This window comes from Apteryx rowi, unplaced genomic scaffold, assembly GCF_003343035.1.
Source record: "Apteryx rowi isolate R43461 unplaced genomic scaffold, aptRow1 scaffold_907, whole genome shotgun sequence".
Taxonomy (NCBI): Eukaryota; Metazoa; Chordata; class Aves; order Apterygiformes; family Apterygidae; genus Apteryx; species Apteryx rowi.
Window position 1 is genome coordinate 26,430 of NW_020451213.1, and position 20,599 is coordinate 47,028.

The 20,599-nt window shown below is 38.5% G+C and overlaps 1 protein-coding gene across 1 annotated transcript in view; it reads right to left on the reverse strand.

Moving 5' to 3' along the window:
- Nucleotides 1-12,669: 12,669 nt before the first annotated feature.
- HECW2 (HECT, C2 and WW domain containing E3 ubiquitin protein ligase 2) overlaps nucleotides 12,670-20,599 on the reverse strand; it is a 118,423-nt gene continuing 110,493 nt past the window's right edge. Inside the window, exons 26-28 of the mRNA XM_026091489.1 lie at nucleotides 20,050-20,135; nucleotides 18,546-18,658; nucleotides 12,670-12,781 (exon numbers count right to left, since the gene is read on the reverse strand). Of these exons, the coding sequence (XP_025947274.1) occupies nucleotides 12,670-12,781; nucleotides 18,546-18,658; nucleotides 20,050-20,135 (311 nt within the window). The remainder of the gene's footprint in view (nucleotides 12,782-18,545; nucleotides 18,659-20,049; nucleotides 20,136-20,599) is intronic.

Below are 20,599 nucleotides of genomic sequence, written 5' to 3' on the forward strand. Positions count from 1 at the left end.
GGGGTGGGCTGGGCCGCGCGCCGGCCTGCGGGAGGCCGCGGGCCCGTAACGTTTCCTCTGCGGCCGCGGTAACGAAGCGCTGGCGCTTAGCGGCACGGAGRGCTCCTGCTCCCCTCACAGTACGCACCGTGGAAAAGCCTCCTTGACTCTCTGTGATGCAGCTAATGGCAGTTTAGGGCTTTAGAGCGTGAGGAAACCAGGGAAAAAAATTCAGAAGATTTACGATTTTGTTTTTTTCGGACCCTTTTTGAGGCTATAGAGTAGCCTTCAGCACTCTTTACAAACCCGCTGAGCTTAAAGGAGTTCTGAAAGAGCTGCTCCTGGCTTGTGCATCAAACTCAGGTCCTGCCGTGAGACTGTGAAGCAACCAGGCGGCTGCTCTGGAAGGTTGCAAACATTCATTTCATAATAGATGTGCCTTARAGGCAATAATACTAATTGAGAGTGCATTTAAGAGTTATACATTTCTTTTCAGCAGTGCATCTTTGGAGTTACTGGGCTAATACTGTTTATGCCCTGGCACTGCCAGCGAAATAGCTAATTGCTGCGTGCTTGGAGAGGACAGCATCTAAGTCATGCTTCACAGCAATACTTACCTTAAGACTAATTGGCGTAATTTATCATAAATAACAGGTGCAGTTCRATAAAAATTGAAAGCACAAGACTTTAGAATATGTTATACCATGCATTTGGCACAATGACATACACCTGCTAAGAACAAGAGCTGCTTTTGAAAAGTAACTCCCACTCACTTGCCCTTTCATCTATAATTTTAGCATTTTGAGTAGTAGATGGTTTTGACAGTCAGACTCAAATCTTCACTCTCTCTCACCGAGCTTGGCCATCTCTGCACAAAGTTCCGACCTAGACACTTTCTTCATTGTAACATGATTTCAAATAGCTTTGCCAAATAAAATAAAAATGTACAATACATGGAAAAGACTCGTTTTGTTGAGGTTCTTTGCACAGTATGAAAAGCAAGCAGCATTCCGGACATACCAAATGATCCACAGGAGTAAAATTAAAAGATGACTGCAATTAAGATGCTTTAGGTTATTATAGCACATGGTGCCAAAAATAAATGACAGTGCTTATGTTTGTCTCCTTAGCTGTTTGTGCCTCCTTACGGATCCTTTCAGGGCCAGGATTTGCTGTACACTCCCTTCAAGTCCTGAAAGCTAAATAAATACTAAAAACATTTTATGACATGGGAGTATTATTGTAGTCTTTGTTACCTGTTTATATAATACCATGGAAGCACGTATGGCACTTTACAGAAGGGTATAATTGGCAGGACTCCACCCCGAGGACTTTGGAATTTTAATTAGATACAACAGAGAATGACAAAGAAAGGGTGGAGAAGGGGGAATGGTAGGGTGAAGGTTACAACAGTGCAGGATCATGAACTATGTTTATTATTATGCATGCATCTGACTAGTTTGTTTTTAAAATTGGTTCTACTAGAATTTAGGGGGAAGGTCATCAACTGATATTTTTTAATTACCCCAAATGTGTTAGTTTCAGAATTCCTATTCTTAACGCTAACTTTCTCTTGCTTTCCTTAATTATCTATTACAACACTGGCTTCTTGCTCTGTTTAAAGGCTTTTACAGAAGGAACCATTTTGTCTTGATCAGTTATCCATTTGGCAAAGATGTCACATACAGCTCATTTTGTTCAGAGCCATAGGTCCTTTAGGAAGCTAGCCTTTTAGAAAAAGCTGAATTCCCTCAAGTATTGCTGATTTCAACTCAGACCTATCATGGGGTTGATGTAGTTTGGACCATATAGACAGCAACCCACCCTTTCAGCAGCTAACTCRGTTGCTGCAGTGAAGGACAAGTAGACAAGACCAGTTAAGAGCGACATAAATGGAAGCTGAGACTCTCCAAGACTTCTTCCCCAACTTGTTTGTAATAACTGCTTTGACAAGACATTGGCAAGGCAAGATCTTAATCTGTAGCACCAAAAAAGGCCTTTAAAACATGAGGCAAAAGAATAATTCCACAAAGCTGTTAGTCTATCTTCATGTGGCACAGCCACAAGCAGTCAGTATGTCCTTAACTAACGTGATATTGCATGCAAAACAAAACCTTACCTGAGCATCTGCAGTGTCCTGAAGTTCAAAAGTCATGGGAAAAGGTCCAGGTCTTCCATACGTTGCCTCTACTAATGCAGCCTTCAAGCAGCAAAGCAAATCTGCTCGCAATGTGGGTGATCGTTGTCATGCAAAGTACCTGCAGTTGTTTGCTTGCTGGAAGAGCATGGCGTTGGCATGCCAGACACCACACACAGTAGGCTGGCAGAAAAGTGTGCTGATTCAGTGCATCTCAGATTATAGCTTAAAACTGCCCTTCTTAGGGGTGATATTCCTATACTGAGGCTGAATGTTTTCTCTCTCATTCTGCGGGGATAAAATAAGAAAGAAAAAAACCCACAAACCCATAGAGATTACCCATGGCCCAAACATATCTATGACAGCACTGTTAGCTGAAGAAGCCTAACATCCCAAATGCCTAACACAAAATACTCTAAGCAGTATGAATAACATAAACATCATTTAGTAAATACTCTAAGTAACATTTCCAACAGGCCCCTCCTAACCAGCGTGGCATCTCCTGCCATATCTGCAGTAGTTCTGGAAATGAATTAGTCATTGAATCTGCCCCCCCCTCCCCCCGCAAAGGTAATATCATATTTTTATTTAATACAGGTGTTTTTAAAAGCCTGGTTTTGCCGGTGCCAAAATTTCTACAAGAATCCCACCACAGTCACACACAGGAAATGAGTAACGAAAGGCAGGCAACTCTCCTCCATGCAACAGGCAAATACAGACTATTGCACCCAGTTACTGCTTAGCAGAATTGCCTCAGTGTGACCCTGCGCGAGCTTTACACAAACTCCAATCTTGATAGTGGTGGGAAAGTGGGCAGTTGTGGTGTCAGTTATCAAAGATCTGACTGAAAAGGTCTTAGGAGTCTGAAATCGGGAACTACAACAGAGAACCGAGTCTGAAAGGTAGTCTCAAAGCCTCTTCTGTTCCCAAACCAGCTTCCCTTTAATGATTTAGGTTAGCTTGCATCACATTTCTGCTAGCAGGTAGTGCAAGACTTCTTTCTAGAAAAGCAGTTTAAAAACAGTAGAAATACTGCTTTAATATTAGATTCTAAAAAGAGCATTTATGAAAAACATAATATAGCAGAAGCAGCAACTTTAACCATTCTAGAACAAAGGTCTCATTGGACTACGTCTCAGTGGGAAGAATCCTCAAATAAATGCTACATAAAGACCAATATCTCTTACTAGAAGTAGCCTAATCTGTTACAAAAGCAGAAGGAATTATTTGGTGGGGGCCACTGACTTTTATTGAGAGACTAATTGTTCAAATGCTGCTCAACAACTCCTGTGTCAAAAGTTAGCTATAGTTACAGGGATTTAAAAAACATAGCTGATACTCCATCAAAAGGTAGAGAAGTTTGGGCTTCTCCAGCATGTCAATTGTAGCATCTCATGCTTTGTTCATTTAATTTATGATAGCCTTTGTTTCAAATGTAGTTCTTGTTCAAATTAGGATGCATATTGTTGCAGAATCCTTATTTTCTCTGCTTCCAAAATGATGATTTGCAACATGCCAAACTCAGCAGGCCACCAGAAGTCATTTAGRAAAGGTGATGTAAGAAAGGGTATCATTTGGATTCTCTAAATGTTTTAACCTGCTGCATATGATGTAGAATGATCTATAGAAAAGGGGTACTCATTTTAAAAATGATGTTACGATACATTCAGAGGCACAATAAAAGAGTAAATTTCCAATGTGGATTTTGTAAGAAGATTTATTTTGAATTAAGTGATTTCATGATGAAACATGGTCTTAAACAAAATAGATATCAGTATGAAAATAAAATTATACACAGAAAAATCTTTTCCCCAAATGTTTTTGAATAACAGGAAATACAACACAACAGTCCTGTATTCAACTGAGTAGATAATTATGCAAATCTGTGAGCAGTCAAACATTATAGTACATTCCTTGAAGCCAGGCACAATGAAATGCCCCTGTAACACACTCAGCACATTTCATATCTGCTCTCCCTGCCTCAAAGAAAAAAAATTGAAATGTGATGCAATGTAAATGGAGAAAAAGACATACACCATCTTAATGCTTGAAGCACATTTTCCCCATTTAGTGTTTTGTGAGACATATACCAAATTCAGATGAAACTTAAATTGTCTCGTAGAAAGATAGAAAAACTTGGTATTGTATTTGATATACAGTCTTGTGGACACTAAACTGAAAACTATGGAAAGGATTAAAAAATACACCACGTGTTCTACTTAAAGCTTAGAAATAAATACACACTATATATTCTCAGTGCCTGAAATYCTTTAAAAACAAAGAACTTGGTATAAAATTAGATCAAGTAATTGTCAAAAATGAGGGAGATGCACCTATATACCTGTTAGATTCTGGATGCCTGCATCCCCACTACAAAAACTCGTAAAACTACATGCACTTTCAAACATACTGAAAACCAAAAATGTAGCCTCACAAGGACAAGAATACTGAATGACTTGGGGCACCAGATTTCCATACCAAATGTTCAACTTGGTGCCTTCTTTTTCTCCAAAGTTTTCCCTTTCCATACTATACCAGCCCTTATGAGTATAAATGTTCAGTCTCTTATACAAAAGGCAACCTTGCTGATCCAGATTCACGGATGCCCTCAAGGTTATGCCATACAAGGAAAAACAGAGTACAAAGAAAAAGCATCCTCCTAAGATGATTTTTGTACTTATTATCATTAAAATTCTTCCTCCCTGCAATGCTGATAATAAACAGCAGTCTCCTGAGTGTTGTAGACTCATTGCAGGAAAATGTCCTGCTGTATGCAACTATTGAAGCATTAGGGTCCAACATACTAGTCATCTTCTAGTTTGGGGCTTAACGTTTATATGAAACTCCTACCACCTCCGTTACCATGTTGAAGAAGAAAACTTGCAAAGAATTCTTCTTTTGACTTCTATACTCAACTTCCTCCAAATGTCTTGGTTTTTAGGTAAAGAACCAGATCCTGAAATTCTTCCTAACTTCTTACTCAGTTTTTTTTTTTTTTTTGATGATGTCACTAGAGCGTGAGATTTGGCCAAAGCCAACTAAGTCATTGCATTATCACCTAAAATATGCTTTAGAAACTTCACATCAATTCCAGAATGACAAAAAAACCTCTTGGTAGAAATTCATGGTTCTTATGCAACCGTAACACAAAACCCAACCAGCTAAAATAAGCATGTACATTTTCACACATCTAAATGTCAGATTGTTAGGATTTGGCCCATTACATTTAGAATTAAAGTTACAATTAGTAGTAATGATTTAACTTTCTATCAGATACCGATTAGCTTGCCAATACAGCTAGTAATAAACACAATAATTGTAAAAACAAAAATAAATAAGACTTCCAGACACCACCCTTATTTTATTTAGAAGCCTTCATTTTCTTGTGTAGTCCAATTAAAAAAACAAAACCAAAAAGACAAAAACAACCAACAGAGAAATTATTTTTCTGATCTTCTAGTTTAGATTCTGAAAATTTAAAGATTAGCTAAAATATACCTTGCAGTGGAGGCAACATTACTGTAATTCAGGATTAACAGTCATTTTTCCTGGGTATATTACCTTAATTTTCAAGCAAAAGGTATCTATCTATCCCATTGTATAAGCAGTGCTCAGCACTGTTCAATGTCCTACACACTATTTGCAAAGGCTAATCCTATTTCTGTCCCTACTCTTCCAATTTTGTTTTCACTCTAGCACTCTTCCCTGACTGCATTTTATATGCCGTACCTTCTATGTGGAACTACCATATCTTATCATTACAACGCCTACAATTACAGTCCCGCTTTAGCATAAATTATGAGGCTTCAGAGATTTATTTGTTTATTCATACAGGAATCTATTTTAAAATTACTCAGCTCCAATGTCTGACTGCAGTCAGCACTGCAATCGAATATGATGTCTGAGCAAAATCTTTTTTTATTACCTAGACTCATACTATTAGACAAGTTAATGGAGTCAGTATTTCTAGCTATAAAAATCATAATTTTCTTGATTTAAAATGAGAGATGCTGAACAGATACGTCAGTAGGCTATGTCAGGAGCTGCCCGTATTGCTATTAACAGGAAATGGAGACATGAACTACATTTTGGAAGAAACCCATCTCAAGGGCTGCAAGATGACAGCCTCCAGCTGGGGAAGGGCAGGTCTGCGCTGAAGTAGCAGCTCCCTGCCTCAGCGGCTGCTCCACGAGCCCTGACCTGCCCGCTGTGAGGGCTACTTGCGCGTCCTGCCAAAAGCCTGCTAGCAGCAAGCGGGGGAAGTTCTGGAGATAGAAAACTTTGCAAGAAAAATCCCCTGCCTCTTTATTAACTTTGCAAAACCAAAGTCAAAGGACATCTGACCACTGGATACCTTATCAAGTATTTGTTTTCTAAATAACTTTATGACTATTGGATGAAGAGATCTTTGTTCTTAAATCACGCACGAGATCTAGATTTCAGAGCAACTCTTAGGCTCTTGACTCTTTGGACTGCTGGGAGCTACTCTTGTTGCAAAGGAGACCAGCTTAACTTGATAGAAAAGTAAATGAAAGCACAATCTTACTCTGATACTATAGTTACAGTTAGCGTAGGTGGCCAGTGTTTCTCTCAGGGTGATTGTAGGATTATGTGCAATTGAAAGGGAGAGGACGGCCTTTGGAAAGCAGCCCAGAAAAAGGGACACGAGAATCTTCTGGAATATTGTAGGCCTATACATTTAAAAACTGATTACCTTGAGATTAGCACAAAACTATGTTAAATTAGTGGAACAGTGTGCCTCCTGAGTGCTTAGTAAACCCACTCTCAGCATATGGGGCTTTTTCTAGTAGGRGCTCTTTGATAAGTTTCTGAATGGACTAAGAATAAAATAACTGTGTACTGAAAAACAAAATATAATTTCCATTATTCATAAGTTTTTTTTAAAAGGATTAAGAATTCAAACAAACATAGCTTGGCTCCATGTTGTATTCACCATAACTTTAAGAGATTTGTTACAATACATCTGCAATTAAAATTTTTTATTATTCTGTGATACCATCTAACCACAGTTGGTGCATAATGGAAACAAGTTCAAAATGCTGATTATTGATTCAGAAGGGGGCTAATTAATGAGCACAGTAACTGTTTCAAATAGCCCTCAGGGGATATGTCAATGGCACTTTGAATACATACAGATATGCCAATAGACTGTCACCGTTCCAGAGGAATCCTTGACCATCATCCTTTTACTTACAGTCAGGAGGAGTCTTTCGGAGCAGTAAAGTTATAACATCACTGATTTTAAATAGACCTCTCAAATTAATTATGAGTTTACCTAAAAATACCTATGACATAACATGACACTGAGCAAAGCTGACAAAATAGGGTCCCAAATGAAGTTTTGACCTTAACAATACCTTCCTTTAAATTAAAAACCAACACATGCTATGAAAATGATATTTTACTTTTATAAGTTCAGCTTAATGATTTTGCATCTTATTAGTTAGAAAAAAGGGTTGTAAAAAGGCTTTTAACCTTGCTGTCTTTTCAATAAAGTTTTTTTCCTAATATTTGTTCAATGTATATTTATCTTTCCAGCAGACAAGCAATTTCAAATTTAACCCCCTAAACTCTTTCTTATGTTAAAATATCTAGGCAAAAGGTTAGATTAGTTCTAAAGCAGCCACTGTGGTTGTGCTAATAACATTGTAAAGGTTTTTTACTTGCAACATATCAGCTCGTCAGCCCTGAATATTTTTGGAGTTCTCTTTTGGCCTGCATAGTAGAGGCAAAATGCAAACAACAGTTTAAGAAAGCAGGTTTGAGTAATTACTCTGAAATTTTGCTTGGAGTAGAATTTGCTTCCCTTTTGAAGGTGGTGAGCAATGGATGAGAAAGGGAAATAACAGTGGTGGCTGAGGATTAATATTGTAAGGTTCACGTTAAGGCAAAAGTCTGTAATCTTATGACTGGAGACAATACTTATTGCTTAATTCCCATTAGTGTTAATAGGAATAAATTACCCTTCCACATAAAATCAGTGGCAACATAAACATAGTTACTAGTATGATTTAATACAAATAAGTTCCAATAGCTGAAAAGGATTAACTAGCTTTATATTATGGGAAATGAACTTATATAGGCTACTCCAACACAGCTAGCACAGATCTCTGTTTTGTGAGTAAGAATCCCCTCCGTCCCAGACAAGGTGCTTGTAAAAATCTCCAGGACCATCGGCGGTTAACACTGGAGCCACTCAGTAAACCCCTGCAATTAATACTGAGATTACATAGAGCAAGCAGATGATACTGTTCCTAATGCTTCAGAAGCAAGCTTTTGGGGGACTTTAAGAGGATTAAAAATACAGAGGAAATGACAAAACTGTTTTCTTTCCTATAATTAAAAATGAGCAAACTACCAGTCCAGTGCTCTGCCAGTTTACCTCATGCCAGAAAGTTTGTCTGATGTCCTGCCAGCATGCTGCTCCCTAGATTTGCAGTTTCCTTGAAGATTACATGCATTTACCATATACTGTATGACCTGAGGTTAACAGCTTTAATGTGGAGTTTATGTAGTGCCCAGCAGGCCTGTGTACTCAGATGGATTTCACCCTAGATATTCTCTAACCCCTATTCTATTCTCTCTTTTTATGGCAGGTTTGCAGCATTGATAATGAAAATTTTTTTGAAAACAAAAAGGGAATTGTTTGAAGAATACCAAGGAACACCTGATGGTTTGTGTGTGTGGAGGGGTTTCCAGTCAGCAGAATTATATTATGTATTACATCGGAATTTATTCCGGATTATGAGAATCCTTTCACAGGTTAATCTGCAACCTGCAACTGACGGTGTTGCACACGTAACCGATGGCCATCTCCTACCTGCGCTGGGTGCAAACACTGCTAAGGTGACTCCTTCTGCCTTGCAGACTTTGAATGGGTGACTGCTTGCTCTMGGAGGTGACGCATCGCCCAAGTTCACTGATCACCAGCTTTTCCAGTGTATTTAGCAGTGTTACAGTTAAATCGATCACTGGTAGCACCAAATGTGTAAATGCACCTCTGCTYGCCTGGGGACGCTGTGCCTGCGCGGGGCGCACACCCAAGACCAAGGTGGGCTGAGTGCCYGGGCGCCAGGGACGGAGGTGCCGGCCGGCACCGTGCAGACAGCCCGGCCACGCAGGCTGCCCGGGCTCATGGGCGCTTTCAGGCTAGCAGTGCCATTTCTGGCAGAGTGGGAAACACAGGCACCTCACCTGAATTCCGGTGGGCACTCCCCAGCCAGACTGACGGAGATGCTGCGGGTTACACGAGCGCCAGCCGTCACCGCGCTGTAGCTGAAGGGAAGCTGTTGCCTGTTCCATGCAGCCCGGTTTGCTTCCTCCCTAAACGCGAAGCTCCTTGGCGCCAGCTGGAAAAGGTCTGAGGAGACAGAGTGTTTTGGGAAGGCTTCTCGGTCTCTCTCTATTCGGGACCCTTGTGCCTGCCACTGCACGTCATAAGCTAAAGCCCCGTGGTTGCTCGCTGCACTCGTCTGCAGGACACGAAAGTTGTTTTTCACTCGGAGAAAYGTTTAATGGGAATGGCTTCTCACACGGAAGGGAGACTCTTCCAGTCAGGAGCCGAAGATGCGGGTATGTGGAAAAGCTCAGGCTTCATTTCCTATGCTTTCCCACTACTCATCTCTTTAGAGCGCCAGCGTTGCTCACAGTATCAGAGGGCGCCAGCCAAGCGCTCGAGGCAACCTTGGGAGCCATTTCTGGGCAGCCAACTTCTCAGCACTTTCAGAAAGCATTTTTCCGGCATCCCACACATGATGTTGGCAGCAAGGGAGGAAGCAGCAGCTTTTCCTTAGTCTTTCTCAGTTCTAATGCTACATGAATTCCAGACTTTTTTTTTTTTTTTTTAAACTTTCACCTGCCGCACTGGTGATCTTGTCAAATCTTTACAAAATCCTGGATTATGACAACTAACTTCAATTATTTGTATATGCATAAATACAGAACAAATGTGTGTGGTAGATTTAAATAAAAATTGACAGATGCATTTATTATTTCTGATTTGTACAAAAGCATAACTTAAAGACAGACTAGTATAAACTTCTTTTGTGCCAAATATTTAAACTTTTCATTCCAAAGAGTTTCTGGTTCAAAGCTCGTAGATACAGTTTCCACCTGGGAAATCACCTTCTTAGACCACAGATAACAGTATTGTAAAATCAAAATTCTGCTGTCCCTCAACCAAGCAAAAGTTGCATTCTGCTCTGAGTGCCAAAGTTTCAGCTACTCAATGAATTGACCGTATGAAACAAGCCATGCTGGAGTGACRTGATGAAAAGTGAATTTGCCTACTGCTCAAGATGTGCACTAACACCTGTGACATGCAATCTTAGCGAAGACTGATAAGTATATGTGTGAAAGTAGGATGACATGTTTGGATTTTCCTTTGCTACTTCACACCAGCCAGAAGTAGCGTAAGAAAACTTGTGTTACTTGAGTGAGTCCCAGATGTCATGCAGAAGCTGAGTTTTTCCTGAAATCAAAGGATGCTTGCTTTCTGATTTTGCAAGTGGGTTTTCCTTTGCAGAGGTAGCATTTACTCAGTAAGCCTGATGGGTTTCCTCAGTCTTTGCTGCCACCACCACCACAATTGCACCTGCCTTCTGACTTGGAGGGTAGAACGGCAGCCTCTGCTGACAACATCTTCRGTGATGTTCACCTCCATAGGAAAACACTCCCACAGAAAGGAGTAGGATACTTCCTCGAGGTGCCCCTTCCAGAGTCTCCAAAATGAGCATGTTAAGTTTACTTCAAAACCTACTTCTCCCATGAAACAGCGCTTGCTGTGCTTCAGGGCTATCAGGAGGACCAGCATAAAGCTAGCTTCATGTTCTTGTCATCCAGTATCCAAGTGCAACTTTCTGAATTTTTTAAATATGCTGGATGTACTGAATCTCAGCAACTGTACAAGAAGCCGCGCGCAGCTGTGTACATGTTCCACATGACCATCTGGAGGAAAGTACCAAAAATGGATACAAGCAAGCCTTGTGTATTTCGGCAAAAGTAAGCATAAATAAATTGGTGTCCATGCAGCATTTGATATGCATTTGATAAAAAAAGAACTCATTCAAATAACACTTGATAAGAAAACTACTTATCAGTGAAAATGCAAGCTTAAAAAGACTATGAACAGTTTACATCTTGTAGGTGTTCACTGATATGGGACAGTGGCATTATGATCAGTGGTTCACCTTAAAGTAGGTTGCTCATGGATTTCCAAATGAGCTAGTGTTTTATGGTGCTGTACAAATAAAAAGTTGCGGGGAATGTATGAAATATCTGTATTAAACTCCATTACATTAAGTTATCCAATGCATGAAAAATGACCCAGATGCATTTAAAATAAATGCATATTACAATATCACATATAGTAAATATTATAAAATTATTACTTATGTGCACAGTCCTGATATCTATAGACATGGCACCGTGAAGAAAGCCTGGTTCCTAAGCATTTTTATAGATACTTGAGAGTGATGCAGTTTGCTGTCAGTCAGATCATAATGTCCCTTCAACTTTGGTACATTCAGTGCAAAATATTTTGGGAGTTTTTTTACCCTTATAAAAATAAAAGGCATTTTTTTCCCTTGAGAGTGCTTAAAGAATAAACACTAGCACAATGCCTGTTTAAGCATGGAAAGTGACAAAAACAGAAATAGCATTTTAGTTTGCTTGTTTCCTGTTTACACTCTAAGAAACATAATATAATGAACCTATAAAAATAAACAGAAGTCACTGTGTAAGGATTTTTCCTGATATGCTGTGATAAATTGCTAGTTTCTTCTTAAAATAGTTTCCATGCAGTATAAAGCATAAAATCTGTCTTATTATGTTGTTAAGTTCATTTTATAACAGCTCATTTTTTGCCATACACACCACTTGCATATACAATTCCACAAACCTCCTTTTAGCAAGCCGTTGTCGTGACATCCTTTGCTGCAGGTGGTCCTTCCAATTCACTTCTGCCCCAGGAAGCTGAAATCTATGGTGCACACCATGCAGGCACTCGTAGTCTTAGGTATAGCAAGTACTGGATATTCTATTATAACATATGGCATATAATAATGTACCTTTACGAATCTTTCAAAAAAAGTCTATCGTGTGATTTTTCGCTAATTTAGTGGCGGGGGGGGGAGCTGAATGATTTCACATTTTGACTTGCATTTTATATTCAACGCCTTTGGTGAAATCCAGTTTTCAGGTACGTCAGTCTTGCTGTAGCCATGTTGATCACAACACAGGATCGCATTTCTTGTTTTTTCGGAACACAAACAGAAAAAGTTTGGCAGTCCTGAAAAACGGTGGATTGCAAGACTTGGCTTTCCCTGCACATCAGGCACACTCTAGTGTCACTGTAGAGGATTCTGCCACTGCCACAATGTGTTCAATCACTTCATAAGCTCATTCATGGAATCTCATTATCTGAATTGCATCATGAAACAATTCTCCTCTAGGAAATCCAATACAAATGTTCGTTCATTCTTTGAGAAGACAGATCCACAAAGTCCAACGAGCTGGGCACTGTGGTTAGTGTATCATTCAAGTCCAAAAGTACTCGTCTCTTCAACTGCTGTCAACAGTTTTTCATATAACATAGAGAATGACGGATAAGGGGGAAGGTCCAGACGATTGAAACAAGTGTGAGCCCTGGGGGTGGGGGGGAAAGAAGAGGCCAATCAGTACACTATTCAAAAAGTTCAAAACAAAATACACAAACTGATATGTGCTTGTGCAGAGACGGGCAGATAGCCTTCTTTCAGAAGACGTACTGTCAAATGACATTTTTTAGCCAAACAAATAGTGAGGTGTAATCTACTTTTTCTAATTAAAATAATTCAGTAAGAAGTATTTGTCAAGGTCTTTAGAACCACAGTAATAGCTCAAAAGGGGTAGCGTAAATTTTATCCATTAAATGTGCATTAGAAAAGAATGATATAACATGGTACAGTTTGAACAGGATGTTCTGAAACCTTGGTTTTAAATGTATCTTAGGAGAAGTAACATTTTTCTCTGCACTGATGATACTTGATTACTATATTGGTAATCATAAACAGGCCATTTCAGTACAATGTTATTGGATTTGACGAAGTATTAAAAAAATACATGTAATGTGCAGAAAACAATCCTACATTAATACAGGACAGACAAACCAGATCCTTTTCATTGTACATTTCCTCAGCTAGTGTGTAGATTGTGTTCCCGGGAAGTTACTTCTTGTGCTGATTTACACTTCTACAGATGTGGCCCAGTAAGTCGATGACCTTTAGAATAACGCCTTCTGTCACTACACGAAACTACGCGTGTACCTCTAACATACCTTCATGTGCTCTTAAGATATAAAATATGTGTTTTATTTCTGTTTCCAAAGTCTGCCTACCTCAGTCTTTTGATACACTTTGAACTGACTCTTGAAACCTCTTCCAGCAAATGCAAAGGGGGATTATAAATGTTTCTGCTCTTAATAGAATAATGGACACCACTGCCTGACCTCAGTGCAGGCTAAGGATAATTATTCCTAAAACACTAGCGTGGATGAGCCTGCTCTAGTGAAATAGATTGCAAAACTGTTAATGTGGTAGGTTCTTGAGGAAGAAATTCTGGGAGGAAAAGCTAGAGGTAGCTTTTCCCCTYTGAAGTTCTTTACCGAAGTCTCATTTTAGACTTTGATTGTAGAGGATGAAAATCTTTTTGTATTTTGGTAGGTCTCTGTTTAAAAATACCTTACTCTTTTGCAATAAAACAGACCACAGTTATTTAAACACATTTCAGTAGATAAACAGAAACATTTCCCGCAGTGACCTGCCCTTCATATCATGAGCCATATTAAGTATAAATGTATAATGTCAATGGAAGGACTGAACAAGTTCCTGCCTAACAGCAAACACAACTCTTCATTTGCACTAACCACTCCCAGCAATGYGAGCGTCTGCAGCAGACCTGTAACGAGCTTTCTCAAAGGCAGAATGTGCCGCCTTCCATGGGAGCAAATTTATTGCTTTCTGTTTTAAGTGCCTCTCAGATCCTAACTACTGGGATGGAACATGAAGTGAAGTAGGTTAACCTCATTTGTTAAAAACACAAAAGAGTTCATTACAAATCCTCAGTGAGGGTGAAACATTCACTTAGGTAACAGCCTTATGGCGTCATAAAAATATTAGGCTTGAGAAATGCATACACAGAAGAAGGTCACACTATCATTAGAAACACAGTCTCAACATCAAGAATGCAATCCCCTAAAAAAACAACAACAACAAAAAGTACTGTATTCCTCCCCCCTCTCCAAACACAGTAGATTTAACAGAATACTGCTCTCTATAGCAGAGAGTGTTTCCTCACCTTGTATCCCAGGGGCCTGATACAATTTTTCCACCCCACCATCCCTCCAAGGCTCTTGGAGAAACAGGGAGAGCCAGCTTTCTCCGTACTCCTTTTTTCCCTTTCCAAAAACCTTACAAAGTGGTGCCTGTGATATGGATTAAATCATCATTGCATTTCCTGCAGAGTGCTTCTTTTCTAGAAATTCCCCTTTAGAAGGAAGAGGTCAATTTTAAAACTGGCAGCAAATGGGCAATTGGAGCAAGGCTGTCAAGGTGGCTGGAAGACCTCAGCGATCCCTTGAGTTCAGTGCAGACTGTGGAGGAGTCTTAGGCAATGAACAGTCTAACCACATGCTTCTGCTGCTGGGGACTGACAACCACTCATTAGAACTATGGGTCATGCTGTGTGGGCTGCAAAACCACAATTTTTAAAAGACATAGTATATAATTAGCAAGGGATTCATTACAAACTGGTTTAATACTAATATGGTACCTTGTTTACCTTTATTATGGAAATGAGAATTGAGTTTTATCTTAATTTTGAGGGTAAATTTGAAAATGCAATCACCTACTTTGGAAAACCAAATCATTACAAAGACAAAAAAGTTAAGATCTTGGTCTACTGAGGAAATATATGCTTTTCTCACCCTAGCCAGCAGCTGTGTCAATCTTCAATAAGAAAGATTTTTCTTTGAAAAAGTATTTTCCCATTCCAACATTTCAAATCACGTGGACACTAGCTATTCATCCTTCTGTACTCACATTTTATGACAACATGACAAAATATCCTGGTTGCTAAAATCTAGAATTCCAATTAACCTCCACTTCATTATAATCTGAACAGCATTACAGTAGTGAAATAGAGWGACTTCAGGCTAAAGCCCAGCAGTAAGACAAAAATATTATTTGCATGTGAATGATCATGTGTGTTTAAACTAGTCCCTATATAATATACAGCAATGGAAGCTACCTGGAACACAACTAACTTCTCAGCATGTAAATGAACTGAACGAGTTACAGTCTGCTTATTGATTTAGTGTAATGCACAAAACGATGAGAAAAAAAAGGAGTAAAAGTGGCATCAGGGACAGCAGTAGTTAAGCTAAACTCATAATAATGAATCATTTTAGTGCCTTTTACATGTTACTGACTTACTACTGTAAAAGACTGATAAAAGTTAAGCAACTTGACATGCATTTGACAGAAATCTCAGTATTCTGATACAGTGGAACAGATTGTACAGTAGTCAGAATTTGGAATTTATGTAAACCTCTAATGAATATTTCTGTGTTTATAGTCACAGCTGGTGAGACCACAGTCACATAGCTAAGTAACTATATTAGCTGCCTTCAGCATCTCAAAATCAGGAAGAAGAGATGGGGAAGGGTATTTTTTATGTTTTCAGCTGTGCAGTAGTTATTTTAGAAACAGAGGGGAAAAAACAACAAAATTCACTGACTTGTTATTTGAGTCCTAGCTTTTGCCACCCTCGCATCAAATATTATCAGATTTCACAAAGAATCCAAAGGGCAATTTGCAAAGCATAACACTCATACAAGTGAGTGAGGGTGCCTTAACACAAATGCTTTAGTTATCTGAGAATCAGTAAGAGTCAGAGCGTCCTAGAGCAGCACTTGCAGTGGATCCAAYGATGCTTTTACAATGCAGGGCTTGCCTGGAAACCTCCTGGAAGTTTACTACGCAGGGCCTTCGGTAACAGTGTCTTAGCTTCAAGCCAGTACTACCTGCTGTTTGCGCGGTCAAGTCTTTGAAGCTGGCAAGACGCAGGCTGCAGCTGGACTGCACACAGGAGCGAGGTATTAAAAGTGCAAATACTGCTTTCTGCTTAGGGCTTCCATTTAAGCGTGAACAAAGCAAATCATTTATTTTCTATGAGATCAAGGCTCCATGTATGAATGCCAGGAATTGCCAACTCGTGACAACCCCATGRTTGTCATAGATGGTTGTTTATTTTAATAAACAATTGTATTGCTTGTTTATTTTAATTCTCATATTTATAAAAATATCAAAACAAAATCTACAGAAACAAAAGCTAATGTTTGCGAAACAAGGGAATCATAAATTAAACTTTAAAGGCATGATACATTCTCCTAGGCATAAAGRTGAAGAGCTGGCATTTTCCCAGCACCTGCTGAGCACCCTACAGTTGTAAAGATTCTCAACACATTTCTCCACTGTGCTCCACAGGAAGCATTTTTATCTTCCAGCCAAAGCTCTGCATAACCTTTCCAGAGGAAATTCTGAGCATCGTTTTGGGGCATGAACTGACCTTTTCTATATTGCAAGCTGTACCTGCTAGCACCAGAAAGTTCAGTATTAGAGAATATAGGGAAAGACTCCCACAATCTCTTGTTACTTACACTTATGATAAATAAGAACTAAAATTTTGATGTTGTAAATAATTTAAAAAAAAGCTTTTTCTTTTTAAACCAAATCAAAGGTAGCCCATATGTCAGTCATAATCAAACTATAAGGTAGACTTACCTGGCTGAAGCACAAGACATTATTAGCCCCCCCGAAGATACTAGTGCATTTGTTTTGAAATACTCATGTCCAGAATTCACTTAACTTATCTTTGATCCTCAGTTGCCTGGCTCCCACTCGTACGGTGATTTGGCCAGATGGCTTTGTTCAAAGGCTACCTGCTGTGTCTGGGGCTTTCAGCTACACAGCACTGTTTCTGTTTCTTTGGCTTTCTCAGTGTGGTCCAAATCGCAGCCTGCAGGCAAAAGCCAACCCACGAGATGCTTCTGCCTAGTTGCCACTCTTAAGCTGAAAGAAACAGCTAAGGGTTGTTGGTCAGAGAACCTCTGTGTGTGTTGGACAGCAGCCTCAYGTCTAAAAAGAGACTCTGAACACAAGTGCTTCCTGAGGCATGTGCGGAGATTCGGGGTGAATTTCATCCTATGCACGGATCAGCCCAGCACAAAGCTACCACCACAACCTATGAGAAGCATTCTAAAGCTGAGATCTGGTTTTGTGGAGCTGATTCACCTACACTCTGCACACTAATCCGTATTTCTAAACAACATAACCTGTTCTAGAGGCAAGAGAATTACAGACCTGGATGAAAGGAAACTGTCCAGAAAGGTACCAGCCTCCTCACAATATAGGAAAGGTTAGAACCCTGTAAATTTTGTCAACGAAGTGTCATGCTAGATGTTTCTTATATCACTCATATGTCATTAATATAGTCCTGAAATTGTTATCACTGATCTTTTACCACAACTCTTTTTCCTGTCTTTACAAAACAGAAAAAATAGAAAAGCAACTTTTCTTTTTATCCTTTTCATCCTATTCCTCTAAACATGTCACTACTCAGTTTAAATGCCTCCTCTTGTCTTCAAGGCCTTGCACAACTCAACTCCTGCTTTCACCTTGGACTCTTATTTTCTTCCTCTACCCTTTTCACTTATTTCCATTGACCCTACTTGTTCTCCTCAAAATCTTCATCTTCTCTTGTCACTGTGCTGCCTTTTAAGTCAAATGGTTCTCTCCTCAAAATACAAATTTTCTGCAGTTCATAATTTGTCTCTTCCAGATTTCTATGCACTCTTGATGTCAGACAAAGCATGAAAATTACATGACTAAACTACACTGTAACAGCTTTAGGTTGCTAATCCAAAAAGTCTGACACTAGCTTTCACTTAGAGAAAGTCACAGGCAGTGTTTGATTTTAACTTGTATTAATCTTTGCTCCTAGATGATGAACTGCACATTTAGGAATTAAATACTTGAACATATAATCAGGGTATCTTTGGAAAAAAAAAATCAATGTTAGAAGTGGTTATAATTCTAATATAATTTACATAACAACATTAAAATATATATGTCAGCCACAACTACAGTGCCTTGTCCATCTTATGAGAAAAAAATTGAGTTCCAAGAAACATGGATATATCACACACTGCAACAACAGGGAAATAAATCATCTTGTAAGGCATAGTATATTCACATATTCARTTACAACTTGTTTATGCTTTTCAAAGAGCTTATCCATTACCCCAATAGCTAATATTCTAAGGGATCCCTAGCATTAACATCACTAATACAATTCACACACACAGTCATACCTTGGAAGAGCAGTGATCTTCCCCCACTTCTCTACGCAGAACCTTCTTGGACCATTGCTCCCCCTTAAAGAGGCAAATCCTTCATAAGGTATGCTGGATGTGCCTGTAACAAACTGCCGACACAAACAAAACATCACGGATACAAATTTATTTATATCAGCATACCCACTGCAGTGCAATTGCTTATGTAACAGCATTTGCAAATAAGGTAATTTGTGAGCCATAAGTAATAAATGCTGCTTTAAATGCAGGATAAGGGAAAACAGGCCCTATTTCCTGATAGGACTCTAGGAGAGAACTTCCTAGATTAACTTTCTCTAAAGGCTTCTCTTTGAAAACCAGTATAAGAGCAATTATGCTGCATGAATATTGTGGAGCAAAACATTACTAATGTCAAGTTACTTAAGCTTAGGTCTAAGTGAGTTTTTCCCTCCTGTGTTTATTCTGTATTAAGAGGAATTAATAGAAAAAGCAATCATGTATGATAGTGGGCTTTATGTTAAGCCTTTGGACATGTGAATTTCAATATTTTCATAAACTGTATTAAATACTATAAGCAAAGGACCAAATTCTGAAGGGTGGGCAGAATGCCTGCTGACATTAGCCAAAATGCTGTCTGTTGAGCAGATTTAGTTTTGAACCTGCCATGAACAAATCACAAATGGTTTTTGACAAATCAAAGGCTACTTAATTTTTAATGATCTGCAATATGATAAAAACTTTTGACACAGATGTCATAGGAAARTATGAAGGAACATCTCTGGCTCTCCATCAAATGAGATGTCCTGCAACGCTTCTCACAGATTTTTGTTTAATTACTCAGATAAAAAATAAAATGTTTTATCATATTCATACAGCTAACTCAATGTGATGCGAATTCTGAATTGTTAGAAAAAGTAATTTGATAATATAACTAGAATGTAGTAAGGTTTAGGAGTTCAGGGTTGTTTGTTTCTTTATAGATATAACAGAGGTACCTGAATTTGATAAAATGTAACTCGATAGTAAACCCACATGCATAAAATTCCTTTGGATGTTTTGTTGAGGTTGTTGATGTTCAGCAAAAGGAATTCTGCAGGCTGACTTTGTGAAAATGGAATTGGATTGATTTTCTGGTTTTCACCATCATTTTCTAATTTTGGATACCTTATCCAGCTTCCATCTAAGCTTTCTCCTTTCTAGGTTATATAAATATTATTACAATTTTTATTCAATAGCAAAAACTATAACAGTTTTCCTTTTCTAGCTCATTATAAGCCTTAATGTATTTTTAATCAATCAAGTACTTTTTCTTAAGTGTATTTTTTAAGTTATAAGGTAATAGAAATATATGCTGTGAGTTTTAGTCACTTAAATTACTACAGTAAGCCTCTGAAGGTTATCAAGCTATTCCCATTAGCCAGTATCGACATTATTTTTGGATGTTATAAACCTAGACAGAACTAGTTTAGTATTTAACTTTAATGATACAGAATATTTCTACAGAGATCAGCTGATTTCTTACCTGTAAAAGTCTTAGTCGTTGTTCATTGTTGAATCTTTCCACAGCAGCCCAGAACCACCGAATTACAATGTGATTGTCATGATAACCTGTTAAAACAACAACAGGCTTTATACCTCTAAGTGCAACAAAAATGGTTGAGAGAACACTAGTAAGTTCTCCTAGCTCAGCCCTGGTTACAGTATTAATGCCATATTTCTTATCCAATTGGAGCAAAAGACAAGAAGTGAGAGAAAACTACTATGAAAAAATAACAAATCAAATGCAGGAAATTAATTTACTGTGACAAAAAGAAGTGAAATTTCTTTTGCAAGCATTTCTTCCATTAATCAATCACTAACAGGAATGCCAGTTCTTGGGGGGGGGATTTTATATATATATTTATATTTATATATATATTTATATATATACATACACACACACATATTTATATTTATATATTTTTTATTTATTTTAATATTTTATATATATTATTTATTTAAAAATTTTATTTAAAATTTGAAATATTTAAAGCTGCAAATGATGCTGCAACCATCTCTCTCAAAACAGTTTC